The sequence below is a fragment of the Leptonychotes weddellii genome, chromosome 4, assembly GCF_054177405.1.
Source record: "Leptonychotes weddellii isolate Sample4059 chromosome 4, ASM5417740v2, whole genome shotgun sequence".
Taxonomy (NCBI): Eukaryota; Metazoa; Chordata; class Mammalia; order Carnivora; family Phocidae; genus Leptonychotes; species Leptonychotes weddellii.
Genome location: NC_138372.1, coordinates 45,956,788 through 45,972,023, shown reverse-complemented (window position 1 = coordinate 45,972,023; position 15,236 = coordinate 45,956,788). Strand labels below are relative to the sequence as shown.

At 37.6% G+C, this 15,236-nt stretch overlaps 1 protein-coding gene across 2 annotated transcripts in view; it reads left to right on the top strand.

Annotated features, from left to right (window-relative positions):
• Nucleotides 1-1,923: 1,923 nt before the first annotated feature.
• The window catches only part of TM2D1 (TM2 domain containing 1), a 43,774-nt gene continuing 30,461 nt past the window's right edge, over nucleotides 1,924-15,236 (top strand). For both annotated transcript variants that reach the window (XR_014144512.1, XM_081817001.1), the window contains exons 1-2: nucleotides 1,924-2,122; nucleotides 4,204-4,273. Coding sequence is in view for 1 of the 2 variants with exons in the window: in XM_081817001.1 (XP_081673127.1) it covers nucleotides 1,961-2,122; nucleotides 4,204-4,273 (232 nt within the window). In the remaining variant the exon portion in view is untranslated. The remainder of the gene's footprint in view (nucleotides 2,123-4,203; nucleotides 4,274-15,236) is intronic.

Here is a 15,236-nt window from a genome sequence, read left to right as displayed (position 1 = left end):
AAAGTCAGTGTCTTTTATTACCAGATAATAAGGTAGCAGATATTCTGAAACGTATCCCTGGATTTTAGCTAATCCTTGACCCCAACCCCTTTGCTAAATTTCATCTCAGGATGAAGCTGAGAGATGGTAGTTGAGTTGTACGTTATATATATTATCGGTATTATTTTAACTTAATAGTTTTCTAGGCTGTATGTTTTTAGATGGTCATGTATCCTATGAAGATACAACTCTGTTCCTCCAGTTTGGCCTGGATTTTTAATTATTCTTATGACTAGTGACAGAGTCACAACATTTTTAATTATTCTTATCTAGTGACAAAACATTGTGTACCAAGTACTGTTTTGGGGGGAATATCTTAATCCAAACCCTTGTCCTACTACAGTAACTAGTACAAGCTTCTATTTTAACAATTGTCAAATAGTACTTTAACTGTTTAGCTTTTCCCCTAGTAAACATAACGTGTTTAATTACTAGGTTCTTGTCTCTTCCTTTTTTGAGTCTGTAGGGTCTTGCCTGATGTTGGGCACATAGTAAATGCTTGATAAATATTTCTATGGAGGGGAAGAGAGAGAAAAGAAAAGAATAAAGGGAGGAAAGAGAAAAAAGAGAGAAGTCAACTTAAAACAGAAAGTTTAAAAATTGAACTAGTAAATTTCAAATTTCCTATCACTTAAATCTTTAATTAAGCATAAATATTTTAATTTAAAAATACCATAGTTGGGGTGCCTGCGACTCTTGATCTCCAGCTTGTAGGTTCAAACCCCAACTTGGGTGTAGAGATTACTTTAAATAAAATCTTCAAAATAAAAATAAAAATAAAAATAGCATAGTAATGCCGAAAAAGTGGTTTAAGAAAAATTTTAACTGTAATTTCAATACTAAAATATTACTGCAAATAATTTCATGTTCTCCTATTCCAAAATGATACTTCCAATAATACATTATCCGATGCTTCTTAAAGTGTGGTTCTGGACTAGCAATCTCAGCATCACTTGGAAACTCGTTACATATGCAAATTACCCTGCCCCACCCTAAATTTTCATAATCATAAACTGAGGGTGGGTCCCATTCTTGGTGTTATAACAAAGCTTCCAGGTAACTGATACGCCCTAAAATTTGAGAACCACTGCATGATGCAATTCTTCAAAATTAGTGCTACTATGAATGAGAAGACACCAAATTCAAATATTTTTACGTTAAAAAAAAAAAAAAAGAAAAGATGGCTTAAACTTTCACTAAAGAAAGTAAACGTGTTGCCCAGGATAAAAGATATCCCCACTACAGAATTTTTAGAATATACAGAAATTTAGAAAGAAGAGATGGAGGAAAAAACCTCCAACTTTTCACTTAGTGTAGTCGTAAATTCTTTAATATCCTTTTCTTACAGGCCCTCTCGCTCGCATAAATGTCCACTACTAAAAATAAGTGTAATGCCTATTTTTCTGATGGAGTCCTTAAGTTCTGTTTAAGAGCCTTCCATAAGTTCTTCTCTAAGCGAACAGATAGGTCATTATATCATAAAAGTAAGAGCACAGATTCTGAAATCGGGCAAATATCAATTTGATCCCAACTCAGTAACTAAGGTCGACATGTTTTTTAGCGTCGTTGAGCCGGGCTCATTATCTGTAAACCCAAATCCTACCAGGCTTAACCAAATAATGTTTGTAAAGCGCTTAACAATCTCCGGGATGCCGCTGGCACATTTGTAGGTGGAAAAGTCACAGCAGGGTTAGCTCGGGAAGCAGTGGATGCAGGGCCGCTGATTCTCAAAGCCAGCCTTCTTGCGGACCTCAAAGACAAATCACAGCTCTCCCAGGTATATCCGCGGCCCTGTAGGGGAAAAAACCAGCCTCCAACCGAGGCACGGTCCCTTTAAGAGCCTCGCTCCCTCCGCCCTTCTCCCGTCCCCGCCTAGGCAAAGGCGGAACCGGAAGTAGTGGGGGACGCGTCGGTCCCCAGCATGGCGGCCACCTGGCCGGCTGCTCCGGAGGCCGTGGCCGCCCAGCTCCTCGGTGTCCTGTGGTTCGTGTCAGTCACCACGGGACCTTGGGGAGCTGCTGCCATCGCCGCCGCCGGCGGCGAGGAGACGCTTAAGTGCGAGGACCTCAAATTGGGACAATATCCTCTGTGAGGAGCCCCCCCCTCCGCCTTGGGGGTGAGGTAGATTAGGGGTCGCGAGTGGGTCGCGGCCCTCAACACGGGCCAGGGTTGTCTTTAAGGGATTGGTGACTTGTGGCTTTTAATGACCGACGGACTTTGGGATGTGAAAAAAGATGTGGGGGTGGGAAGGACAGCGGTCACCCTGTGTGATTTCCTTGGGATTTTACTTATTGTTAGCGCTTCCTCTTCTGATCCACCTATTATTATTATTATTAATTAATTACCGGTGGGCTTATTTGTTCAACAAACACCTAGATCCTGAAGTATGCCAGGCCCTGTTCTAGGCACTAGTAATAAAAAGATTGATTGTTAGCGCTTCCTCTTCTGATCCACCAGTTTTTATTATTAATTAATTAATTAGCGGTGGGCTTATTTGTTCAACAAACACCTAGATCCTGAAGTATGCCAAGCCCTGTTCTAGGCACTAGTAATAAAAAGATTAATAGGCTCCACCCTAGAAGTTAGCTGACTTGGGGGCCGAGACAAATAAGTAGTTAATAACGATATATTCCTTGTATATTGCCCAGTTATCATTAACTCTTTGCTTATTGCCTTACATTATCCTCAAACTCCGTGAGATGCCAGACTGTCAGGGGGCAAACTCCTGCTCCGTGTTGTAACTGTGGGCCAGTTATTTGAACTCTGTTTTCTCTTGAGTAAAAATGTAGATAACAGTGGTACCAACTTAAAGGTTTGTTGTGAGAAAGTAGTGCAAGTGAATCACATAAAACAATGCCTGGCACATAGTAAGGACTATCTGTAATTTATTTACAGATGTGGAAACAGGCTGAAGGGGTTAAGTGGATCTGTTCATTGTAATAGCTCTGATGATCCATATGAAATGGGAGTTACAGTCAAAGTAAAATAGCTACTTTTGTACAAAATTAGATCATTTAATAGAAGTTGTAGAGCAGAAAAATTAATAACAGAAGCCAGAGATATAAGAAAGACTTGAGACAAAATTTTAAAATTAAGAAAATTCTATCATATAGTATTTTTATGTAAGTCGGAGAGAGACAGCCATTATTAGATGCTTACACAATAGCTCTAATTTACTGAATACTGAATACTGTTACGCTTGAAGTTTGAGAATCACAGACCTAGTAAGTTGAGTCTTTTTTGGCAAAAATGTCAGAGCGATTCTAAGAAATAATTGGATGGTATTAAGAGTTGTACGATTTGAACTTTAGAGAGGTGTGGCTGAGCATTTGGTGATGAAAACTGGAAAATGTCTGTTACTCCTGGCATCAAGATGAAGTTTCCAGTAGTGCTTAAAAAACCTTAAAGAGGTGTCAGGTTCTCTGTTTCCAGAGACGTGAAAACCTTATTTATCCCATTTTAGTGACAATAAAATATTTAGGAAACAAAAACTGCCCACGCGTGTTTTGAAATTAGAGGACAGTTATTATACCTGTTTTCAAAACTTAAGATCCTGTTGGGGAGACCATGTAGACTCACTTAAAAGAACTATCTTCTCTGCAGTCTAATGCTCTAGGTTTGGAATCAGGAAACCTGATTTTACTCTCTATCACTTTTTACATGACTTTGGATAGGTCTCTCAAACTTTGAGCCTCAGTTTGTGCTTCTGTAATATGGGAATAATAGTATCTACTTCACAGGGTTATTTGTGCTACGTGCAGTTATGTATGTGACAATACTATGGGGCCCCATAAATTAGTTCAGTCAAATCTCTGGAAACTGATTTTTTCCAACGTGAAGCTCTCTTACAATAATTTGGTAAAGATTTTAATTTCCAATTTTCCTTTATGCTTTGTGCTGACTGATGTTCTTTAAGGATGGCATCCTTTGCTAGAGCTTTTAATATGTATTAAGTTAATATACTTTTCCTGTAATAAATTAATGTTCAAGTAGTATTTAGTGACGCTAAAGGTATATTTGTGGTTGTGCTTGTTGCTTTGGGCCAACAGCTTTTTTTTTAACGTGTGAATGTAAACATGAGTATATAATACAAGATATTAAAGATAAGATGATAATGTTTTGTGTTGGGATGTGGTTCATATTTCCTTAACTTTTCTCACATATATTTGTAAAGATCCAAAAATAAATGATGCTACACAAGAACCAGTTAACTGTACAAACTACACAGCTCATGGTAAGACTTCCAGAAACATGTTTTTAAAAACAATTTTTGAAACAGTACTTCATAAATCAGTGTATGATCACTAAAACTAATAAATGTGTGCTTTTTCTTGAGTTAAAACATTATTCAGTCTCTAGAACAACTTAAATTGGAGAACTAGCTAAGGGTTGTTAATTTAAGAAAAATGTTAATAGTTTTGTGAACTGGAGAGTTTTATATATTCATTCATTTTTTTAAAAATCAGTTTATGTAGCTTATGTAGAGATGCTTCTTAACTTAGATTTTTAATTACTCGAAAAGAACTTAAAATGGGACTGTTAGCCCCGTTAGGTCCAATGAGAAGTTGTATCACCCATATTATACAGTTGTAAGATAAACTTAGGTACATCATAAGTATGAAAACAGTACAGTTAGGATTTTAAATACGCATCAATATTTTCTTTCTTTTTTTTTTTTAAAGTATTATAGAGATGTTTTGATAATAGATACCACCCTCAGCCTAATGATTTTGAGGAGCTTCTGAATTCTAAAATATGTGGAATGCCAGATAAAAACTAATGAATTGTTCTGATTGGTCTTCTATAGGGGTATGTGTTGGAAGGGAGGCAGACAGAGTATATTGGAACTAGTTAGCCTTCTTATTTGGCATGGTACATAATGATGGCAATTACATGGTATTATTTTGAGAAAAGAGCACCTATTGAATATATACTGATTTATGTATTAGGCAGGAAATAAGACAGTAATTGATGTTTTCTTTTTAAATAAAGTCTCTCAAACAGATTCATTATGTAAATGAGATTAAAAATTGTTTTTCTTTCCTTTTTTTTTTTTTTAAGATTTTATTTATTTGAGACAGAATGAGAGAGAGAGAGAGCACACATGAGAGGGGGGAGGGTCAGAGGGAGAAGCGGGCTCCCTGCTTGCGGGACTCGATCCAGGGACTCCAGGATCATGACCTGAGCCGAAGGCAGTCACTCAACCAACTGAGCCACCCAGGCGCCCCCCCTTTTTTTTTTAAGATTTTATTTATTTATTTGACAGAGAGAGAGAGAGAACAGGCAGGGGGAGTGGCAGGGAGAGGGAGAAGCAGGCTCCCTGCTGAGGAGGGGGGAGCCCAATGCGGGACTCTATCCCAGGACCCAGGGATCATGACCTGAGCCGAAGGCAGTTGCTTAACCAACTGAGCCACCCAGGCGCCCAGGAATTGTTTTTCTTATAGCAAAACAGTTCCGTGTTTTTCAGCATATTCAAATAATTGACCTCTTGATTATGAATTCATATATATTTTAAAAAGCAGATCTTCTTTTATCTTTTTATATCTTTATATTTTGGCACACTACTAGCCCAGTTATAGTCAACAAAGATACTTGAAAATAAGTTGTGTTAAACTTTTATAATTGGCATTTAGCTACTATTCTGAAGTAGTGAAGTTTTACCATATAAACAGTAATAGGTTTTACATATATGTATATATATGATTTGTATAGTAAATATTGCTTAATATGTATACATATATTTAATTTAGATGTGTTAAAGGAACTTTTTTTTTAGTTAATTTATAAGTATACTCTGATTTGTCTGTTTTACATTTCAGTCTTTTATATTGTGCTTTCGGAACACAGAATAGAGTTAACATATAAAGCAAACTCAGCTTCCAGATACTCAACCATTTATATGAAAGATATTAGAAATCTGTGAGTACTGTTTGACTCAGGTATCTAACTAAATTAGGAAGCAGGCAGCCACCTATCTCAAAAAAGCATTTTCTAGCCTGTAGGGTTCTTTGCAGGTATGAGGATTTTGAAGGAAATTATGCAACTAAAAAGAATAGTTTCTGCCCAAAAGAGCTTTGCCCTTCATTTCGGAGTCTCTTGTGTAAAATAAGGTTGAATCCACTTGTGCAATTATTCATAAGTAAGTTTATAAACCTAAAAAGTCAAATGATCAGACTAGTAGGAAGTAAAAGGACTTGGAGCTATTATGGTACTATCATGGCTTATCAGGTAAGTACTCATAGTTGATGTAAGTCAAAGAGCAATAACAATAAAAGGAAGGTTTTCTATAAAAGGGAATGATATGATTATTCATTTGGAGAAAAGAAACCAAGTACCGTATTGAATGCGGGTACATATATAAAATGTGGATTAATAAATAAATGACTTTAAATCATTGTCATGATTTTAAGAAGAAAATAAAGTTTCTGAGACAAAGATGAGTCACAGGGTGGCTGCATATGGATGTATAATTTGTACATGACACCGGTATCTAGCTGAGAGCTGGGATAGATTCTGCTGTCCCAGCCCAGTGCTCATGAGGCTATGTCTGTCCATGGGAAGTTTTTCTTTTAATTGCCTTTTTAAAACATACAAGGGCTAGTGGAGTAGTCATGGTGAATCACTTCTAAGTTCTGATCAGAGAGGACATCTAAATGACCCTTGAAACATGTTTTTGGGTCCTAACATGGAAACTGATTAACAGGAGAAAAATATTAAGAGTTGTGAAAAGTGTGAGTTAAATGATCTTTCTCAGCCTCCAGCCAAGATTGTTCTTCCTCTGTTTTTTCACTGTGTACACGAAGGACTATTACAGAATCCTCAAACTAAGTTTAATTTTCTTTAACAGTGTTTTTTGGGTAGGGATAAGAACAATGTTTTACAAGAGGGTAATTTCAAGATAAAAGAATTGGGTACAAAGGCAAAGTAATTCAACTGTAACATTAAATTAATGTGATCTTAAAATGGTTCCCAATTAGAGATACAGGCTTCCAGTTATGGAATGAATTAAGTCACAGGTATGTCAGGTACGGCATAGGGAAGTCACTGGTATTGTAATAGCATTGTCCGGAACAGATGGTTGGTACACTTGTGAGCATAGCATAATGTATAGACTTGTCCAATCACTATGTCCTATGCCTGAAATTATTGTAACATTGTGTGTCAACTGTATACTTCAATTTAAAAAATAAAAAATAAAAAAAACCCCTAAGGACAACCCATCACAAAAAGTCAGTGAGACCTTTCCAAATAAGGCAAATTCTTAAGGTATAACCAATCAAATAACTTCCTTGCTTTGCTTCCACTTCTCTATAGAAGTCTTCTAGCTCCTGCAGGTGGGCAGAGCACTCTAACCACTTCCAGTTTGGCATAGCCCGATTCAGATTGATTTTTGCTCAAATAAACTCTTAAAATTAAAAAGAAAAATAGTTTCCATTTAACCCAGTGCCAACTAACAAGCATATTTATTTATTGAGAAATAATTTGTAATAAATAATTTGATAATTAAATTGATTAAAATAAATGGATCAAGATAATTACCTTAATGAAAATTTATATTATAGGATATTATTTATTGGTAAGTTATTTACTGTATTTATTGAGAAAAATTACATGACAGGCTTCTACTAGGTGGTATAGATTACAGATGAAAGAAGACACAATCTCTGCCCTCAAAGAGTGTTCTGTCTAGATTGTACAGACATACATAGGCAAGTGTTTTCAATTTTCCAATCAGTGAAATACAAAAGTATTTAGACTCCATCTCTAGAAAATTTTGCTCTGGTCCTTTGGCAGGTCTTTTTTATTTTGTTAAGTTTTTATTGAAATATATTTATAGGAAAGTACACATAAGTGTAACTCAAATGATTTTTCTCAAGCTGAACACATTTGTGAATGCTTCCAAATCAAGAAATAACATTATTAACATACTAAAAGCCCACTCATGCTCTCTTATACTCACTATTCTGCCCTAGTGGATAACCATTACCCTAACTTCTAACAATATAAATTTGTTATGCAAAGAGTGTGTTATTTTTAGACTTTTTACTTGGAGATAATGTCTTTTTTCTTTTTAAAATATTTTTATTTTTAAAATATCTTATTTTTTTTTAAGATTTTATTTATTTATTTGAGAGAGAAAGAATGAGACAGAGAGAGAGCATGAGAGGGGGGAGGGGTAGAGGGAGAAGCAGGCTCCCCGCCTAGCAGGGAGCCCTATGCGGGACTCAATCCCAGAACCCCAGGATCATAACCTGAGCCGAAGGCAGACGCCCAACAGACTGAGCCACCCAGGCGCCCCTATTTTTATTTATTTTTAAAGAGAGTGTGAACATATGCACATGCCCGGGGTGAGGGGGTACAGAGGGAGAGAGAGAATCTCCAGCAGACTCCACTCCCAGCATGCAGCCTGACACTGGGGCTTGATCTCAGGACCCTGAGATCATAACCTGAGCTGAAATCAAGAGTCAGACGCTTAACTGACTGAGCCACCCAGGCGCCCTTACTTGGAGATAATTTCAAGCTTACAGAAAAGGTGCAAGAATAAGAGTAGTACAAAGAGGGATGCCTGGGTGGCTCAGTTGATAAAGGGTCTGCCTTCGACTCAGGTCATGATCCCAGGGTCCTGGGATTGAGCCCCGTATCAGGCTCCTTGCTCCACAGGGAGCCTGCTTCTCCCTCTCCCTCTGCCTATCGCTCCCCCTGATTGTGCTCTGTCTCTCTTTGTTTCTTTCTCTCTCTTTCTGACAAGTAAATAAATAAAATCTTTTAAAAAAAAAAAGAGTAGTACAAAGAACACCCATACATCTTTTGCCCGGATTCGCCAGTTGTAAACACATTATTCTTCTTGCTTTATCATTGTGTGCTCATGAATTCTCTATCTCTCTGTTTGTATGTATTTTGCTCCTATGTGTGTTTTTCCTAAGAATAGAGATATTCTAGTTGCTGTAAACTTTAGTAAATTTAATATATGTACTTTACCATCCATACTCTAATTTTATCAAATGACCCTAAGTAATGCTTTTATAACATTTTTTTGCAGTACAGGATCCTAAGATCAGGTTTTGACCCTTAAATCTGACAGATCAAGACTATAGTCCAGAGCCATGATGTTAACTGGAGTAGGATCCCAAATCACTTACTCCCTAGGTCAGTCCTTTTGATCATTATGAAACGTCATTGTTTATTTCTGATAGCTTTTTTCCATTTAAAAAATAATGCTACTTTTTATAATCGAGAAATACTGTGTACTTGTACTGGTTTAAACTGATGCCATCTAAATCATAGACATTGGCCAGAGCAAAACTTTTTTTTACAGGAAATCTGAGAATTGAGTAGTTTTCAGGTTGTAGCATGTTGCTTAATTTTGTCTACTAGTTAACATTTATTGGTAACTGGCTTTCTTAGTCTTATCATATTGATTTGTTATTTTTGCTTGTTCCTGAAATCAGTGTAAGCATGGAATTATGGTATAATGGAAAGAGTATTGATTAAGAAATAATGAGTGTTAACCTAGGATTTCCACAGTCTTACTTATAAGGCTTTTGTCAAGTCATTTAATTTCTTAGAATCTAGTTTTCATGTTTGTGAAAGAAAAAAAAGGAGCATATTACTAGTTTTGTCTACTTAATAGGGTTTTTTTAAAAATAAGGTCAATGAGACACCTGGCTGGCCCAGTCAGTAAGCATGCTGCTCTTAATCTCAGGATCATGAGTTCAAGCCCCACGTTGGGCATAGAGACTACTTGAAAAAAAAATAAGGGTCAAAAGAAATTACCATAAAGTATGTAAAAACAAACTCTAGGGTTGTGGGCTTCTTTTGATTAATTTTTTTTTTTTTAAAGATTTTATTTATTTGACAGAGAGAGACACAGCGAGAGAGGGAACACAAGCAGAGGGAGGGGGAGAGGGAGAAGCAGGCTTCCTGCCGAGCAGGGAGCCCGATGCGGGGCTCGATCCCAGGACCCTGGGATCATGACCTGAGCCGAAGGCAGACGCTTAACGACTGAGCCACCCAGGCGCCCCTCTTTTGATTAATTTCATTACACAAAATCTTCCCTTAGTGTTACAGCCACTCCCAATGTTATATTCATATCTCATGTCAGGTTCATTCTTCGTTTTCTCAATATTGAAGTTCTCTAATTTGCTAGAGTGGAGAACCTAATACTTGTTGAACATTTTCTGTAATCAAGTATCATGCTTTACACACCATATGCTTTTACTACATACCCAATACCATTACAAGAGTAATATCCACATTTCACAGATGACAAAAACAAGATTCAGTGAGGTTTTGTAACTTACTCAAAGGAACAAACTCGTTGACAGAGTTTGGACTAAACCCAGATTTGTCCAGTTCTGAAGTCCTGCTCTTTGGAGTTCACTGTCAATTCAAAGAAATCTGATTAAATCAGTATTAATGTTTCTCTTATTTTCTCATGTAATCTCTGTATATATTTGGAGCAGCAGCTTATCCTTCCTCACTAAAGTATATAATTTTCATCCCTTGAAATAATTAACTCATACTTCTCTCAAACCTTAGAATCCTTGTAGCAATGTGGTTTCGTCTTCATTCTGGTACCTCTTTCCACTGTTTGTAGCTTTCCTGAGGTTCTGAGCCTGGAGCATTGAGCATTTTTCTCTCATATGTCTCATGTCAACTATAAATCATTTCCTATAATAGAAATGATAAAATACCATTGAAAACTATAATTGTCAAAATTTATTGTTTGAACAATTAATAGTATCTAATTGAAAATAGAAAGGTATGATTTCTTAGTATTTAATATTCTTATAAGGCCTTTTTTCAACTCACCTATCAATGTTTGATTTTTTAAAATGTTGTACAGGAAACTGTCACCTCAAAAAACAATTTTTATTAGGCAAGGTGTATTGGACAATAACTCCAACTGGAATCATAATTATAGCATTTTGCATTGCAAATATCTCTTTAAGATCTGATTTTAGATAGTCTGCAGGAAGATCTCACAAGATCTGGCTGTAAGACAAGAAAGTGACAGCTTCAAACTGAGCAAGTAAGTGCAAGGTAATACGTTTGAGGAAGATTATCTAAAATTTAGCAGTAGAGGGGCGCCTGGGTGGCTCAGTCAGTTAACCATCTGCCTTCGGCTCAGGTCATGATCTCAGGGTCCTGGGATCGAGCCCCACAAAGGGCTCCCTGCTCAGCGGGGAACCTGCTTCTCCTCCCTCTGCCTGCCACTCTGCCTGCTTGTGCTCGCTCTCTGTCTCTCTCAAATAAATAAAATCTTTTTTTTAAAGATTTTATTTATTTATTTGAGAGAGAGCACATGAGAGGGGGGAGGGTCAGAGGGAGAAGCAGACTCCCCGCCGAGCAGGGAGCCCGATGCGGGACTCGATCCAGGGACTCCAGGATCATGACCTGAGCCGAAGGCAGTCGCTTAACCAACTGAGCCACCCAGGCGCCCAAGTAAATAAAATCTTAAAAAAAAAAAAAAAAATTAGCAATAGAATTCTGTTTAATGGCACAGTTTGCCAATCCAGAACTTACTATTTTGAGGATTTAAAAAAATTAAAGATCCATTTTGAGGAAAAACTTGTGTTTGTAGATTTCTTGCAGGTCAGTTGTTTATGGAAGTGGAATGGGCCTCATCAAGGCAAAAAAGTAACTTTTTAAACCAGACATCTCTTTGATTTATATGCCTGATGCCTAAACTCTAGTACATGTACTCCTGGAGGTAGACAGAGCTTTCCAAGAGGTAAACAGGTATCATTGTTGAAGTAGTTTCCTAAGGCTGTTATAAGAGTGTTATAATAGACATTGACGGTCTCAGTCCTAGAGGCTAGAAATCTGAAATCAAGGTGTTGGCAGGGCCATACTCCCGTCTCAAACTCTGGGTGGAATATATCCTCCCTTCTTTTGACCTGCTGGTGGTGGCCAGCAATCCTTGGCATTCCCTAGCTTGTAACTGCATCAGTCTGGTCTCTGCCTCTGTCCTCACATAGCATTCTCTCTGTATGTCTTCAAATCATCTTCTCCCTGTTATGTATGCATGTAATTTCCCCTATTCATAAGGACAACAGTCTTATTGGATTAGGGCTAGTGACCTCATTTTAACTTGGTTAACATCTGCAAAGACCTTACTTCCAAATATGGTCATACTCTGAGGTACTGAAGATTAGTACTTAAACATATCTTTTTTTGGGGGGGGGGGATGGAATAATTCAGCCCATAACAGGTGTCTTTAAAGGAATTGATTTCCAGATCCTCAGATACTATGTGTTTACTTTTCCTAAAATTGATGTAAATTTTCTGAATTTTTTTTTTATTTTTTTATTCTTATGTTAATCCCCATACATTACATCATTAGTTCTAGATGAAGTGTTCCATGATTCATTGTTTGTGTGAATTTTATATTTTTTAAAGATTTATTTATTTATTAGAGAGGGAGCTCTTGGGGTAGGGGGCAGAGGGAGGGGGAGTGAAGCAGACTCCCCACTGAGCACCAAGCCCTGTGCAGGGCTTGATCTTAATATCCTGAAATCATGACCTGAGGCGAAATCAAGAGTCCAGTGCTTAATTGACTGAGCCACCCAGGTGCCCCCAAATTTCTGAATTTTCAAGAGGAGCTCTTTCTTATCCATTCTCTGTTGGATGATGATGGCTATTAATTGTTGTGGTGTTTAGATTTCATTGTAAAGCATGCTATAACGTTTAATGGCAATATTTATAATATGCTGGAAATTATATTTTTTCCAACCATTTAAGTCCATGATGAAAAACTTTAGATATCAACTTAAGTGTGTAAGGGAGTACAGAGTTGTAAAAGTTACTTTAGGAAGTGTGCAAGTAAAATTTTTTTTTTTTTTTAAAGATTTATTTATTTATTTGAGAGAGAGAGAGCATGAGAGGGGGAGAGTCAGAGGGAGAAGCAGACCCCCCGCTGAGCAGGGAGCCCCATGTGGGACTCGATCCCAGGACTCCAGGATCATGACCTGAGCTGAAGGCAGTCGCTTAACCAACTGAGCCACCCAGGTGCCCGCAAGTAAAATTTTTTGAAGACCACTGGTCTAGAGCAGGGTTTCTCAACCTTGGGATTATTGATGTTTTGGATTAGGTAATTCTTTGTTGTGAGGAGGCTGTTTTATACATTGTAGGATGGTTTTTATTTAAAGATTTTATTTATTTATTTGACAGAGAGAGAGAGAGCGAGAGAGCAGGAACACAAGCAGAGGGAGTGGGAGAGGGAGAAGCAGGCTTCCTGCCGAACAGGGAGCCCGATGCGGGTCTCGATCCCAGGACCCAGGGATCATGACCTGAGCCTAAGGCAGATGCTTAACGACTGAGCCACCCAGGCACCCCAAAGATTTTATTTATTTTTTGACAGAGACAGCAAGAGAGGGAACACAAGCAGGGGGAGTGGGAGAGGGAGAAGCAGGCTTCCCACCCAGCAGGGAGCCCGATGCGGGGCTCGATGAGGGGTTTGATGAGGGGCTCGATGAGGAGCTCGATCCCAGGACCCTGGGATCATGACCTGAGCTGAAGGCAGGCGCTTAACGACTGAGCCACCCAGGCGCCCCTGCATTGTAGGATGTTTAGGAGCATCCCTGGCCTCTACCCCCTAGGTGGCAGTAGCAGCTCCTCAGAGGTGACAACCAAAAATGTCTCCAGATATTGCCAGATGTCCCCTGGGGAACAAAATTGCCCTTGGTCATTGAAATAGAGCATATTGATCTTCTTTCAGTCAATAACGTGGAATATAAGCATTTCAGACATTTGCTAATCTCAGTTTTGAGTTATCTACTATATAGTGCTAGACATGACCTAAGATGGCAGATTTTCAAGAGATATCACCTAAGGGTCGTGGTAATAATTTATTCACAAAAGTCAGTACATTTTATCCCAGTATCAAGGCAGGTGTCCAAACAGGTACATATAAATTGTCTGTTAACTTTTGCCCTATCTCTGTAGATTATAAATCCTTGCTTATATTTGGAGTCAAGAAATGGCTGTGTGGGAAACCTCTATGTTTTGTAAACGTTCTTATTGAGGACTTTCTGTGTTTCCCTTGGGTCATGAACCAAACCAAGTTCCCACAGTTGCTTAGAGGTGAATTGGAATGCTGTCTTTCAATTATACCACAAAAGCTCTGTAAAGCTTTCTGTCTTAACTATCAGGAAGCTCTGATCTAAATTTGTGGCTCAATTACAATGTCTTCTCTTACTTGTTTCCTAGGACAGTTGACCCGTGAACAATCAAAGGGTTAGGGCGCTGGCCCCTGTGCAATAGAAAGTCTGTGTATAACTTGCGATTTCTCCAAAACTTAACTTCTGATAGCCTACTGTTGGCCAGAAGCTTTATTGATAACAGTTGATTAACTCACATTTTGTATGTTATGTGTATTATATACTGTATTCTTACATAAAGTAAGCTAGAGGAAAGGATGTTATTAAGAAAATTATAAGGAAAATATATTTACAGTACTGTGTTGTAGCCATTGAGGAAAATCCACATATAAGTATATGTATGCAGTTCAAACCAGTGTTGTTCAAGAGTCAACTGTATATTATTTCCTCACTCTTTGTCTTCCCTTCATTTTATTACTTTTTTGCTTGTTTAAATGGTTCTCATTTATACTGAATCTGTGTCTTTTAGTGTAAATACCTGGTTTTGGACATGTAAATACATTAAATAAATTAAGTTTATAGGTGACGTAGTTTGAACTTTCAATAACCCAACAAAAGTGTGTAAAGTAATTTTACGTTTTTTTCCGACATCGTTTTCTCAGTGTACTACTCTGGCCTATAAAAGGACAATGATTTGTTGGAAATCATAAGATAATTATAAAGTAGACAGAAAATGAATACCATTTTCCTTTCATGATAAAACTCTAGGCTTCTGTGGGTTTTTTTTAGACTATTATACAAGGTTCTATTTTCATTTTCTCAAAAAAGAAAAAACAAACCACAATCCTATAATTATTGATCCTAAACATAGAGATAAGCAGTCTGAAATTAGCCTAAAAGCATTAGTACCTTTTAATCAGAAATGGTGGAGGAAAAGGCAATAACATTTATTGAATAGCTACTGTATGCTGTGCTTTGTACTAGGTACTTTATATCATATTTAATCCCCACAGTGGTCCTATGAAGAGGTGATCTTAGTGCTATTTTTATCTACAAGGAATCTGAGGTTTTGAAAAAGGCAATGCACATAGCTCT